The sequence below is a fragment of the Chinchilla lanigera genome, unplaced genomic scaffold (genome assembly GCF_000276665.1).
Source record: "Chinchilla lanigera isolate Chin_1 unplaced genomic scaffold, ChiLan1.0 scaffold00015, whole genome shotgun sequence".
NCBI lineage: Eukaryota > Metazoa > Chordata > Mammalia > Rodentia > Chinchillidae > Chinchilla > Chinchilla lanigera.
The window spans coordinates 16,399,762-16,411,127 of NW_004955416.1; the positions used below are offsets into that span (position 1 = coordinate 16,399,762).

Sequence of the window (11,366 nt, forward strand, 5' to 3'; positions counted from 1 at the left end):
AAAAGAAAACCAACAAACTTGGAAAAAATTTTAGAATTTTTTGTTAAATGTGATATGTTAAACACATGTATTTATCTCTCGTTTTGCAAACTCGACTAAAATGACAATAAGGAATAAAAGGCCCAAACCTATAAGAATAAAGAGAATGAGGGAGGAGACAAAAGGAGACATGAGATATTAATAAAGTTTTGGGAGCTGACAAGCCAACAGATGAGTGATAAGTGACCTAGCAGACTGAGGGCTGTAGAATTTAGTCATCAAGAAATAAGCCCACCTTTCGTAAGTATAGAAAGCCCTTCCAGACCTTGTTGAGGTCTGGGAAGTTTATATTTGTAATCCCGTGGAAAAGCTATTGGAACTCCAGTGAATCAATTTCAGTCTACCACTTCTAGTGCAACCCGTGGTGAGAATAAAGACACTAAGGCATATTTTTAGTTGTGGGGAGCCAAGGGTGTCCTAAATATAGCTAGTATGATGACTAACTGGAACAGAGGCCCTTACCCAGGGCCAAACCTAGGTTTTATTAATTCGTGCAGGGGAGCATGGCTCGGTGATAAGTGACTGTGAGAATGGTGGGAAGTACACATCAGCACCTTGGTTAGATGGGTTTGCTTTGCTTAAAGCCAACTGAGGGAATAAGGTAAAGTGCTAGCCAGTTCTGTACAAATCAGTACATGGAAATGGGGCCAGGTTTGGCCAAAATGGAGATAATTGCTCTTCTTTCAAGGAGGGTCGTCCAGGTGGTCCTCCACACGTAAGCCAGACAACTGTGGAAAGGATCAGGAAGTTGGAGGCCTGGGTACCTCTGAAGGTACCTGTGAGGTAGGCTGAAATCAGGAGGGTTTGTAAGTTCTTAAAAGTATCCATCAGGTCCTTTAGATCTCTCGCCTAGACCTACAATAGCCAAGCAACTGTCCTTTGCCCTCCTACGCAAAGGGCTGCAAGTGTATTCCTTCAACAAATTGAACCAGTTTCATGAGACAGAGCTGAGAGTGGAATGAGAGGCATCATGCTAAAAACAGGAATTAAATGAAAGTGACATTTCACAGGGCAGGACTCCCATCCTGCTTCCCAGGTACAGCATCCAGCGGGCTGACAGCCCCAGGCAGGAGCGATTTTTCTCTAGGAAAATGGACCAACCCAAAGAAAAGACTTTCAAATACTGACACTTGGAATTCTTCCACAAAATACCTGGGCCACTCTAAATAGACAATACCAGTCAGCAAGGTCCTCTTTTGAACCAGAGCTTCTAATAATTACTGTGTTCGAATGGCTACTGTGAAAGGAATGGTTCCTTTGGGCTAAATTCTGCTCTTGTCAGGAAGGGCCTCTTTGGAGTTCACACACCTAAATTGTTCTAGCCTTAATCTGGGTCCCAAGACAGCCCAGACCACGTGAATGGATGAATCAGAATAAGCATTACTGCTGTTGAGAAAAGTGAGTAAAGCAGCTATCTTAATGTACTGGTATCATATTTATACGAAAAGACTACTTGACTGGAAATAGAAGAATGTTGATACTCAGATTACTGATTTGCTTTTTCCTTTTTCTCTGATATGCACAAATGTCCTTATTAGCATCTCTATTCAGGATGGAAGTTTTGACAGTAGAACATGGCTCAGATTTTGCTGTTTTCATTATGGAATGAATTCTATTCTTCCTCTTCCTCCTTCCTCTTTCTTCTTCTTCTCCGTCCTCCCAACCTTGTTCTTTTCCTTTTTCTTTTTCTCTGGTGGTGGTGAGGATCAAGCCCAGGAGAGAAGATAAGCTCTATGAAGGCAGGAACTTTTACTTGTTGTATTCACTGCTGTGTCTGATACACCAAGTCCAGTGTCTGTTGTGTGGGAGGAGCTCATAGGTGTGTGGTGAATGAGTGAAGGACTTGGACAAAACATTTCTGAAAAGTATTTCAGAATACCTCTGTAATTAAGGAAAACTGCAAGAAGCTAGCCCCTGGAGGAGAGAGTAAAGGTTGAAGAGAAAGGTGGTATATTCTAGCTCTGTGATCTTCAAGGAAAATTTTTCTTCATACTACCAGAGGATTCTGAAGAACTATAGATTCCCTCAGATATTTTTAAACTGAGTTCTCAAGTTTTTAAACTATTATTACTGAATTTTAAGTGGTGGTAGAAGACACCATTTTTAGTGTATATTAAACATTGACATTTACAAGTAAAATTAGTGCTTAATCCCCAGAGCCACAAAAAAATATTACAACACTATTTTAAGTACAGGCAAAGCAATCTAAATACTGTAGTAGTTTGGTGTTCAAATTATTTGAGATAGAAAATACAGAGCAAATTATTCCCATTATATAGGAAATTTTACATTGTTTCTTCCTATCTTCAAAATCACATATCAAAATCACGTCTCACCTGCAGAAGTGTATCCTAACATATTTTTTGACTACTGTATCTATCATACTGTATCGTACTTTGCATTGTTGAAAGTAGTGTATATATGTCAAATTATTTTTTTTATTTATTGTGAACACATAGCTCAAAATGCTGAATTTTATGGTAGTCTTTTGATTAAAATAAAAGAAAATGAGCCCCATGTGTCCAAAAGTTTTTTTAAAAAATGACACTGAGGACGAGAGGAAAGAAGAGAGTAAGACTTCATCAGAATAGAGAGCAGGGGCTGGGGATTTAGCTCAGCGGCACAGCGCCTGCCTGGCAAGCGTGAGGTTGTGAGTTCGATTCCTGGTACCGGAAGAAAAAACAAAAAAAAAAAAAAAAAAAAAAACAGATCAGAATAGAGAGCAAGACTAAGCAGAATAAGGAAGGAAGAGTAGAGAGACGCCACTCCATTTACTGAAATGACTCACAGTGTAAGCATAGGAACGTTCCTAGATATGAAAACCTTTTGGAAACTTAAAATGTGTTAGATAAATTTGAGGAACTCTATATGAAAATAGAATAAAAGATATGAGAAATGAACAATAAAAAGAAAAATTAGAGGACCTGTCCATGAAAGCCAATGTGTGGCTAATTCCAGAAGCACCAATAGGGAAAACACAGGGGAGGGAGCCCAAGGAGCAGTTTCTCCGTACCGAAAGACCCGACTTCCCAGACTGCCAGGCCATCCGGTGCTTACTGGAGGCGGCTCACGCCGGCTCGTGAGAGCCAACTGTTAAACTCTTAGGTATTTTTGCAAGCTGATCACTATATACACATCATAATTAAAGTTCCTCATTTCCTAAGAAAATATAGGAGGAGAACCCAAAATCTCTTTTACCCAAACACAGCTATTAATATCTTAACATATTTCTGGCAGTCTTTTTTTTTTTTTTTTTAAGTTTTTATTTTCTTTGTGTTTTTAATCTTACCTTATAGGCAGAATTATACAGCCCACTTCTTTTGCTTGCTGTTATGATTAACATTTTTCCTGCTACTATATAGTCTTTGGAAATTGTAGTTTCCCATTAGGTTTTCATTGTCTTAGACAAGAGAGGACTGGATGTGTGCAGAGATTCGTCCGCCTGTCTGAGTGCTTTCTTCTGATAGAGTAGTGGGTGGGGCAGATATGCGACTCTGTGTCTGTCACTGTTCTTCCAGATCCTGGTGTTTCTGCAGTTCTCTGTAGGTAGCTGTTTCCTAAACATTGAATGAGTAGTTTGTCCCAGGGTTTGGGGGAAGTGGGCTCTTAACCGATCCCAGGAAAAGTCGGAGAGGTGGCTTCTGCTCCGGATTCCTATGTTCCTTCAGTGCTTCCTAATTCAGTCTGTTATTTGAGGAATGTAAGCTCTTGACTTTCTTCTCCTAGTTGAGCTGTTATAAAAAACAAAGAGTACAAATAGTTGTTGTAGAACAGCTACATTTGTCTTAAACTTGTTTGTGGAGTCTGTGGGAACTTCTCTATGGTAATTTAATGTTCACATTTCTGTTTCCTGCATTTTAAGAGTGTCTGTAGCTACCTAAACTCCGATGTATAAAAGAGTTCTGTCTTCATTCAATTCCTGGGTTAATCTTTATTTACAGAACCAGCGGTGTTTATATGTGGGTTTTTCAATTTAAAGTCCCAGGCAGCTGCGGAGAAAGCCTTCCTCATGGGTGCTTTGTTTTAGGTTCAAAGACACGATTATAAATGCCAAGTATGGCGGGCACACAGAGGCGGTACGCCGGCTGCTGGGTCAGCTCCCCATCAGTGCCCAGTCTTACAGTGGCAGCCCCTACCTGGACTTGTCCCTCTTCAGCTACGATGACAAGTGGGTGTCAGTCATGGAGCGACCCAAGACCTGTGGAGACCACCCTATCAGGTACTGTGTCACCGCCTCAGCCGCAGACTGTACAAGGGCTCAGGGTAGCCTGCTTTCTTGCCCTGTCTTCCCAGACAGGTTCTGCACTGAAAGGGCAGGTTGTCTCCATGATGTGGTGAGTGCTTTGGTCACTGAGATACTAGTCTCAGAAATTAATTACTCCTATTCTTTGCTTCCCACTAGAACATCTAATTCAGACAGGTGTTTTGTCCTTTTAAAAGGTAGCGAGGGAAAGAAGTAGTACTTTCCCCTTAATAATCTAATACCATTGTATAATAGTTTTGTCGTTAAGATTTCATTATGATATCTGACTCAACTATTTCATCTCTCATGTTACTTAGTAGAAAAAATATTTGAGATAGCTTGCAAAGTAGGCAGAATTAGGCAAGAGCCGTGCTTCCTTTCTTGGAGGGATGGTGGAGTGTGGACTGCTGAGTTGCTTGCTGGGACCTGGAGGCCAACCTCTTAGTCCTCTTAGTCTGGTTGTTTGCAGACCCTCCTGTCTCCACACCTGGAGCCCATGCTGTGCTAGCTGTGCAGAGGAGGAGCTGGCACCATTGCTGCTAATGGGGTTGCCTGGTGAGGAGAGGCTTGTGTTCCTGGAACCCTATGCACACAGAAGCTGATGATTAGATCCTTAGAGTAGATGTCGTTCATCACTCAACTTCATTTTGCATTAAATAGGTCTGTGTACCCCTGTCAGCCCAGCACTCAGGAGGCTGAGGCAAGAGGATCACATGGGTTCGAGGCCAGCCTGGGCTCCGTAGTGAGACCCTGTCTCAAAAAATAAATAAATAATAAGTATATAAATAAATAGGTCTGTGTAACATACTGTATACAGTTAGTCATCGTTCCTTTGGGAGTTTGCAGTCACATTCCAAACACCAATTGGAAGAAATTCTCACCATAGAAAGTTTTAAACTTCAGGAAAATAGAAGAGTGTGACCGCCGTCTGTGTCACTGCTTATCAGCTGTTGCCCAGTCTTGTTCCCTCTCTGCACCACACCACTTCCTTCCGCACTGCTGCCCTGGATTATTTTGTAGCAAATCCCAGTTATCCAAGCATTTTACCTGTAAATTTTTCAGTATGAACTCCTAAAAGACAAGAGCTTTAAAATGCAACAACAAACAGGATGTAGTGGCACATACCTGTACTCCCAACATGCTGAGAGGCTCAGGCAGGAGTATTCCCAGTTCAGCTCTAACCAGGATGACTTAGCAAGACCCTACCTCAAGAAAAAAAGAAGAAAATGAAGAAAGCCTAGGAATTTAGGTCAGTGTGAAGGCCCTGGGTTCAATCCCTAGTACCTAAAGAAAAGCAACAACAAAATTCCTTAACAGGCCAGGCATGGAGGGGCATGCCTGTAATCCCAGCACTTGGGAGACTGAAGCAGGAGAATTGCTGTGAGTTCCAGGCCAACCTGGGCTACATAGTGAGCGCAAGGTCACCTTGAACCACCCAGATCCTGTCTCAAAAAAAAAAAAAAAATTCTTCAACATATCATGCTACTTTGAGAAAATTAATCAAAACTTACTAATACCACCAAATAGCCAGTTTTCACCTCTGCCTGTTGTCCTGTAAATATTCTTATATAGGATCTAAGCAGAGTTCCTGAATTGGTGTTTGATCATAGTTCCTTGCAATCTTATTTGTTCTCTGGATTCTGCTTCCCTTTTATTTTCCAGCAGTGAGATTATTGTTCCTCCGGTGGTATCCCCACGATCTGGACTCTGTCCTTTGAGTCCCGTATTTCTCATCTCCCAGGCGCCGTACACAGGCTTAGAAGTGCAGACAGCTCCTGTGAAATGCTCAGCTCTTGTGTGTCCACGACTGTGTAGGGAGGGTAAATGTGCTTTTTATACATAAAAGCACATAATGGGCCTCATCTGAGATACTCAGTAGCTGGAAATACATTTCTATCCTTTCTGACTTCCCTGCCTGCTTATTCGAAAAGATGAGCCTGAGTAACACATCTGGTAATACCATTGCCTATGACTAAAGGGGGCTTTCCTGTAATTCTTTCTTATTTTAATTGAAATGCAAAGTGTAGGTATATTAATGTAGGCATTTGAGGAGGTAATTCCATTACTCTAGCCCTTTTATTATTAGTCTTTGTCAATACACCTGTTTATATAGTTGTAATTATCTTAGTGTCATAGTTGCTGCCCTGCTTTTACTATATAAATGTTTTTCCATTTTGTTATGTCATTTTCACAATTATAGACCTAGTGATGGCATATTATCCCATTAAGTAGATGTGCCATAAGTTATCTAACCATTCCTCTATTACCGACCATTTCTTTTTTATGGATTTTTTTACATTAGAGTGAATGTTATAGTAGCCATCTTTTTTTTCTTCCTTTGAAAAGGAAAAGGGTCTCACTCTGTTGACTTAAGCTAATCTCAAACCTGTAGGTTCAAGTGATCCTTCTGCCTCAGCCTTCCAAGTACCAGGGACTGCAGGTGTGTGACACTGCACTCAGATTTTCATAGTCACTTTTAATCATGTCACTATTTCATTTAGATTCTGAGGATATGAATTTGAGGAATAAGATTATTTCATTGTCTGCTTGTATATTTGTTTTCCAAAGTGGAAATTATAGAGCTGAGTAATTCAGGACTGTCCATGTCCTAGAACTTGCTCCCAGTTCAGCCCCAGCCTGCTAGTCATCTCTAGTTCCTCCAAACACAGGTCGTTTACTTTGCATATGAGAGAAGGTGTGTGAGTAGCGGGATATGTGATAGTATCTTTAGTCTCACTTCAGTAGATGAAAAATTAAAAATGACTTAGTGTTTTGTTTCTGTGAATGTAAAAGAACCTCCAAAAGAATTTGTTCTTGAGTATGAAGACATAAAAATGGGCCTGGAGCCACACTGTCCTATATGGTGGCCACTTGCCACACGTGGCTGTTGGGCACTTAAAATGAGAGGAGTCAGAGTTGAGATGTGGTCAAATGTCACGTCAGATTTCAGACATTTAGTAAAAAAAAGGTAGGTGAAATAGCTCATTAATAATTTTATACTGATTTTAGGTTGAAATAATGTATTGGAGATACTGGATTAAATAAAATTTATTATCAAAATTAATTTCATCACTTTTTTAAACTTTTTAAAATGTAGCTATCAGGAAATTTAAAATTGTACATATGCCTTCAATGTGTGGGTTGTACCTCATGTCTAGCTTTGGCTCATACACTCATTAGACAGGAACTCATGAAAGTGAGGAGGCTGTAACTTAGGGTATAACTAAGGGTCATCTTGGGAGAGAGAAATGACCAGTGACATAGGACCACGTACTAAAATTCATAATCACTGTCTCAAAGTGAACTGGTGGCACTGGGGTGATTAGAGTTCTGCTAACTGGGGGCTGATGTACGGTAAGATTCTTAGTTAAAATAATGAATTGCCACTTCTTTGCTGTTCAGATTTCAAGGTGGTGATGAGTATCAACCCCATGCTCTCTTTCTGTCTCCTTTTCCTGTTTAGGTTCTATGCCCGCGACTCTGGGCTGCTCAAGTTTGAGATCCAGGCTGGCTTACTGGGCCGCCCCATCAACCACACAGTGCGTCGCCTCGTTGCCTTCACCTTTCATCCTTTTGAGCCTTTTGCCATTTCCGTACAGAGGACTAACGCGGAGTATGTTGTCAACTTCCACATGCGACACTGCTGCACGTAGGTGCCTCATCACAGCCAGGCTGTCTGACCTTGCACGACTTTGCCGGCTTCTTTTCTCAGTGGACTCTGGGGCAGATGTACCTCCTGCCCCCTCTGTGGGTTCCAGGCTGGCCTACCAGAGAGAGGAGCGAGTGGCTTGACCTAATGAGACTTCTGTTGTAAACAGTACTACTGCCGGTCAATATAAGGTCCTCTTGTCTTTTCCCTGTGGGAATGCTCAGCATTAATTAAATCCACTTAATTTGTGTTTAGCATTGTATTGCTGTGGAGATAAAAGCATTACACCTTTGCCTCCTTCATCTCACTTCCTTGGCATTATGGTTTGCGGCCAGAAGCAGGTAAATCTCATTTACACACGAGAGCTGTGTATGTCCTCACCTTTTACCTAGTAAGCAGGGCTGTCTTTATAAGAAATAATTAAAGCCTTGGTATTTTCTTACTTAAATATATCCCATTTGATAAGTGTCTTGTGTTCCTGTTGCACCGATGCTTTTCGAGTACTTGGGTTCCAAGCAGGATTGGAAGAGACGGCAGCTGCTCCTGAGGGCGCTGAGTAGTGAGTGCCAGCGTGGATGACAGCTATCTGCCAGCATTGTTGCCGTCCCGAGGGTTTTTGCCTGGTAATTGTCACAGCTGGGGGAGCACGGTGTAATTGCACAGTCTCATGTGGAAGCATGCTCGAGTCTGCACCATCTGTGTCGGGCAGGTGGGAGACCGAGCAGCCCTCTCCGGCCATAGCAGAGCCAAGCACTGTGTAGCACGTACTGTCCTTTGGGTAGGGGGAGCTGGCAAGCTCCAGGTGTCCCTAAAGAGATCACGCTGGTTGTCCGGGGATGGCTGGGCTGTCACAGCTGTCCTACAGATACCTGCTGGCTTTTAGCCCTCAGCCCTTTGTTACATTCTCAACCAGTCTCTTCCAGGGGGCTTGTCAGACTGTTTACATTTCATCAGCATACTGAGTCCTCCAGTAATGTAGTCAACTTGTTTAGCAACATCTGCCTTTGCAGGCAGCTTTGAGATGTTGGGTTCCAGAGTAGGCTGTGAAAGGAGCTATGGATGCAAACAGCTGGATGCCTTATTTCCTCCACTGTCCTGACTTCCTTTGGGAGCAGAAGACGTGATATAAGATGCTGAGCCCCACAAAAATAGTTTGGCTGATTTGATCCTCTTCAGTACTGAACAGCTGAATCCATTCTCTCAGCCTGCAAGACAAGATACGAGCACCTGCTCTGAGTTAGGCAGACACTGTGTTAGGATGCTAAAGGATCATCAAATACAACTTGGTAAAAGCTCTAATAGTGGCTCTCCGAGTACCCTGGAGGGAGATGGAGGTGAGGCAAAGAAGGAGAGGTATCCCAGGAAAGGGGCACTGGAACTGGGTAAATGGGAGTGTGTTGTGTCACCCAGGTTGAGGCTATTTAAAGGAGAGCACTCAAAGGCACAGAATCATGAACAGGACCGCTGAGGTTGATCATGGTGGGTGATCTAATAAGGCCGCAGCATAAGCTAGGGTTGGGGGACAGGGAGATGTGCCTGACAGGCGGGCTGAGGGGAGATCATGAAGAGAGGTGGTGTGCACAGCGCTAGGGCTTTATGTGGAGGAAGGGGTAATGGGAGGTTCACACAGGTAACTCAGCAGTATGGAGAATGGTTCCCAGGGAAGAGATCAGAGCGAGGGAGTGCAAGTGAGTCACGTGAACAGCTTTTCCCTGTATAAAGCACTTCGCTTCAGTAAGTAATTGAAGACTTGGCAGTGGTGAGGTTAGTCAGGCCTCAGTGAATTCTGGCCCTTCTGGCCCTTCTGCCCGTGAGCTGTATGTTGGCCAGCTGAGTTCCTTAGCTTCTCTGAGACTTAATTTGTGCTTCCTTCCACCTTAGTCACACATTCCTCTGGTTATATCTTCCATCTCCCATCATCTCTACTGCCCAGCTCCGACCCAGCAACCTCTCACTTGCTCAGTGTATCCCACTGCAGCTCTTGCTCTTGCTAGGATGGGAGCTTCTGCTTTAGTTGTCACCCACCCTCAGGGCCTCTCCGCTTTCCTTAGCCTAGGGTGCATGGCTTACCCTGTGACCCTCCCTTGCAGTTATCCTTTGCATCCTTGCTGCTCTGCCTCCTTCATACTCATTTAGAAAAACCTCAACTCTGCATGTCTGGGAACACCTGAAAATTGCTGCAGACAAACCAGGTCTGTTCTTAAATCCGTGACTGCAGACCTAAAACGGGCACTCAGCGCTGCTGAGCACTCTTTACACACGCTTCTGGCCAATTTACTTTCCCATTTCCTGAGACTGCTATTTTCCACCCTCACCTTCCTCTCTTTCAAATTCCCATTTTTCAGCTGGTCACCTTGCCATCTCCTTTTTGACAGAAATAGAAATAATCAGAGAATTCCTTTCCCTTGCCTTTACTGTGTGCGCCTGTTGGTCTTAACTGTCATCTTGATCGGATTAAGAGACCCCTGGAGAGGTATTTAGGTTATGAGGCGCTAGCCCATAATCCAGATGAGGAGTTATCTCACTGATGAATTCACATTGGAATGGGCCAGTAGGAGGCAGAGCCTCATGGGAGGAAGTGGGTCGGGGGCTTGTCCTTGGGGACTGTATCTGGTCCTTGGCCCCTTTCTTTTTGACTCCCTGCCTCCCAGTTGCCATGAGTTTATCAGCTTTCCTTCACTATACGCTTCCGCTGTGTTTCTGCCTGGGAGCCCCTGACTGTGGGCTGAAGCTATGGGCTGAAGGTAAGCCTCTTCTTTAATTTGTGGTATTTTGTCCCTGCAATGTAAAGCTGACTGTGTGACTTGCATTTGCACTTGTTTCCTGCCTTTCCTCCTGTTCCAGGGAATAAAATATGCCTACTTCTCTGAAACACTGCAACTTCTACCTGGCCTCTGAATCCTGTCTCCTTTTGACATTTTGAAAAACTAAACTTTGTTCCTATGATTATTTTCCTTTCCTGCATAGCATCTCTTGTGATAGGTCCTCCCCGTTAGCATACTGATATGAGTGATGGCGAACCTTTCTGAGCTTTCAGTGATAGAAACAGCTCTCTGTGGCATGCATGCTGCATGTTTGCCACCACTGCTCTAGGACAGTAGGTCTTTACAGTTGCCTGCTGTGGGCTCTCCCTTGCCTTCAGTGACTGTCCATTTCTCTGCTATCTTTCACAGCAAAACTTCTTTTTTTTTTTTCTGGTCTTTTTGAGACAGGGTTTCACTATGCAGTTCAGGCTGGCCTTGAGCTCACTTTGTAGCCCAGGCAGATCTCAAACTTGCAACGATCCTCCTGCCTCAGCTTCCCGAGTGCTGGGATTACAGATGCGCACCACCACGCCCGGCCACAGCAAAACTTCTCAAATGAGTTGTCTAGGTGTTTTCACCTTCCTGTGTCCCATTTTTTCCAAATCCACATCAGAGAAGTTTCTGTCCTCAA

At 43.3% G+C, this 11,366-nt stretch overlaps 1 protein-coding gene across 4 annotated transcripts in view; it reads left to right on the top strand.

The window, feature by feature from the left end:
- The window catches only part of Det1 (de-etiolated homolog 1 (Arabidopsis)), a 14,946-nt gene extending 6,563 nt beyond the window's left edge, over window positions 1-8,383 (top strand). For all 4 annotated transcript variants that reach the window (XM_005381574.2, XM_013512685.1, XM_013512684.1 and 1 more), the window contains 2 exons: window positions 4,067-4,258; window positions 7,746-8,383. In XM_005381574.2, coding sequence (XP_005381631.1) covers window positions 4,067-4,258; window positions 7,746-7,935 — 382 coding nt within the window. In that variant the 3' untranslated portion in view covers window positions 7,936-8,383. The remainder of the gene's footprint in view (window positions 1-4,066; window positions 4,259-7,745) is intronic.
- Window positions 8,384-11,366: the final 2,983 nt, after the last annotated feature.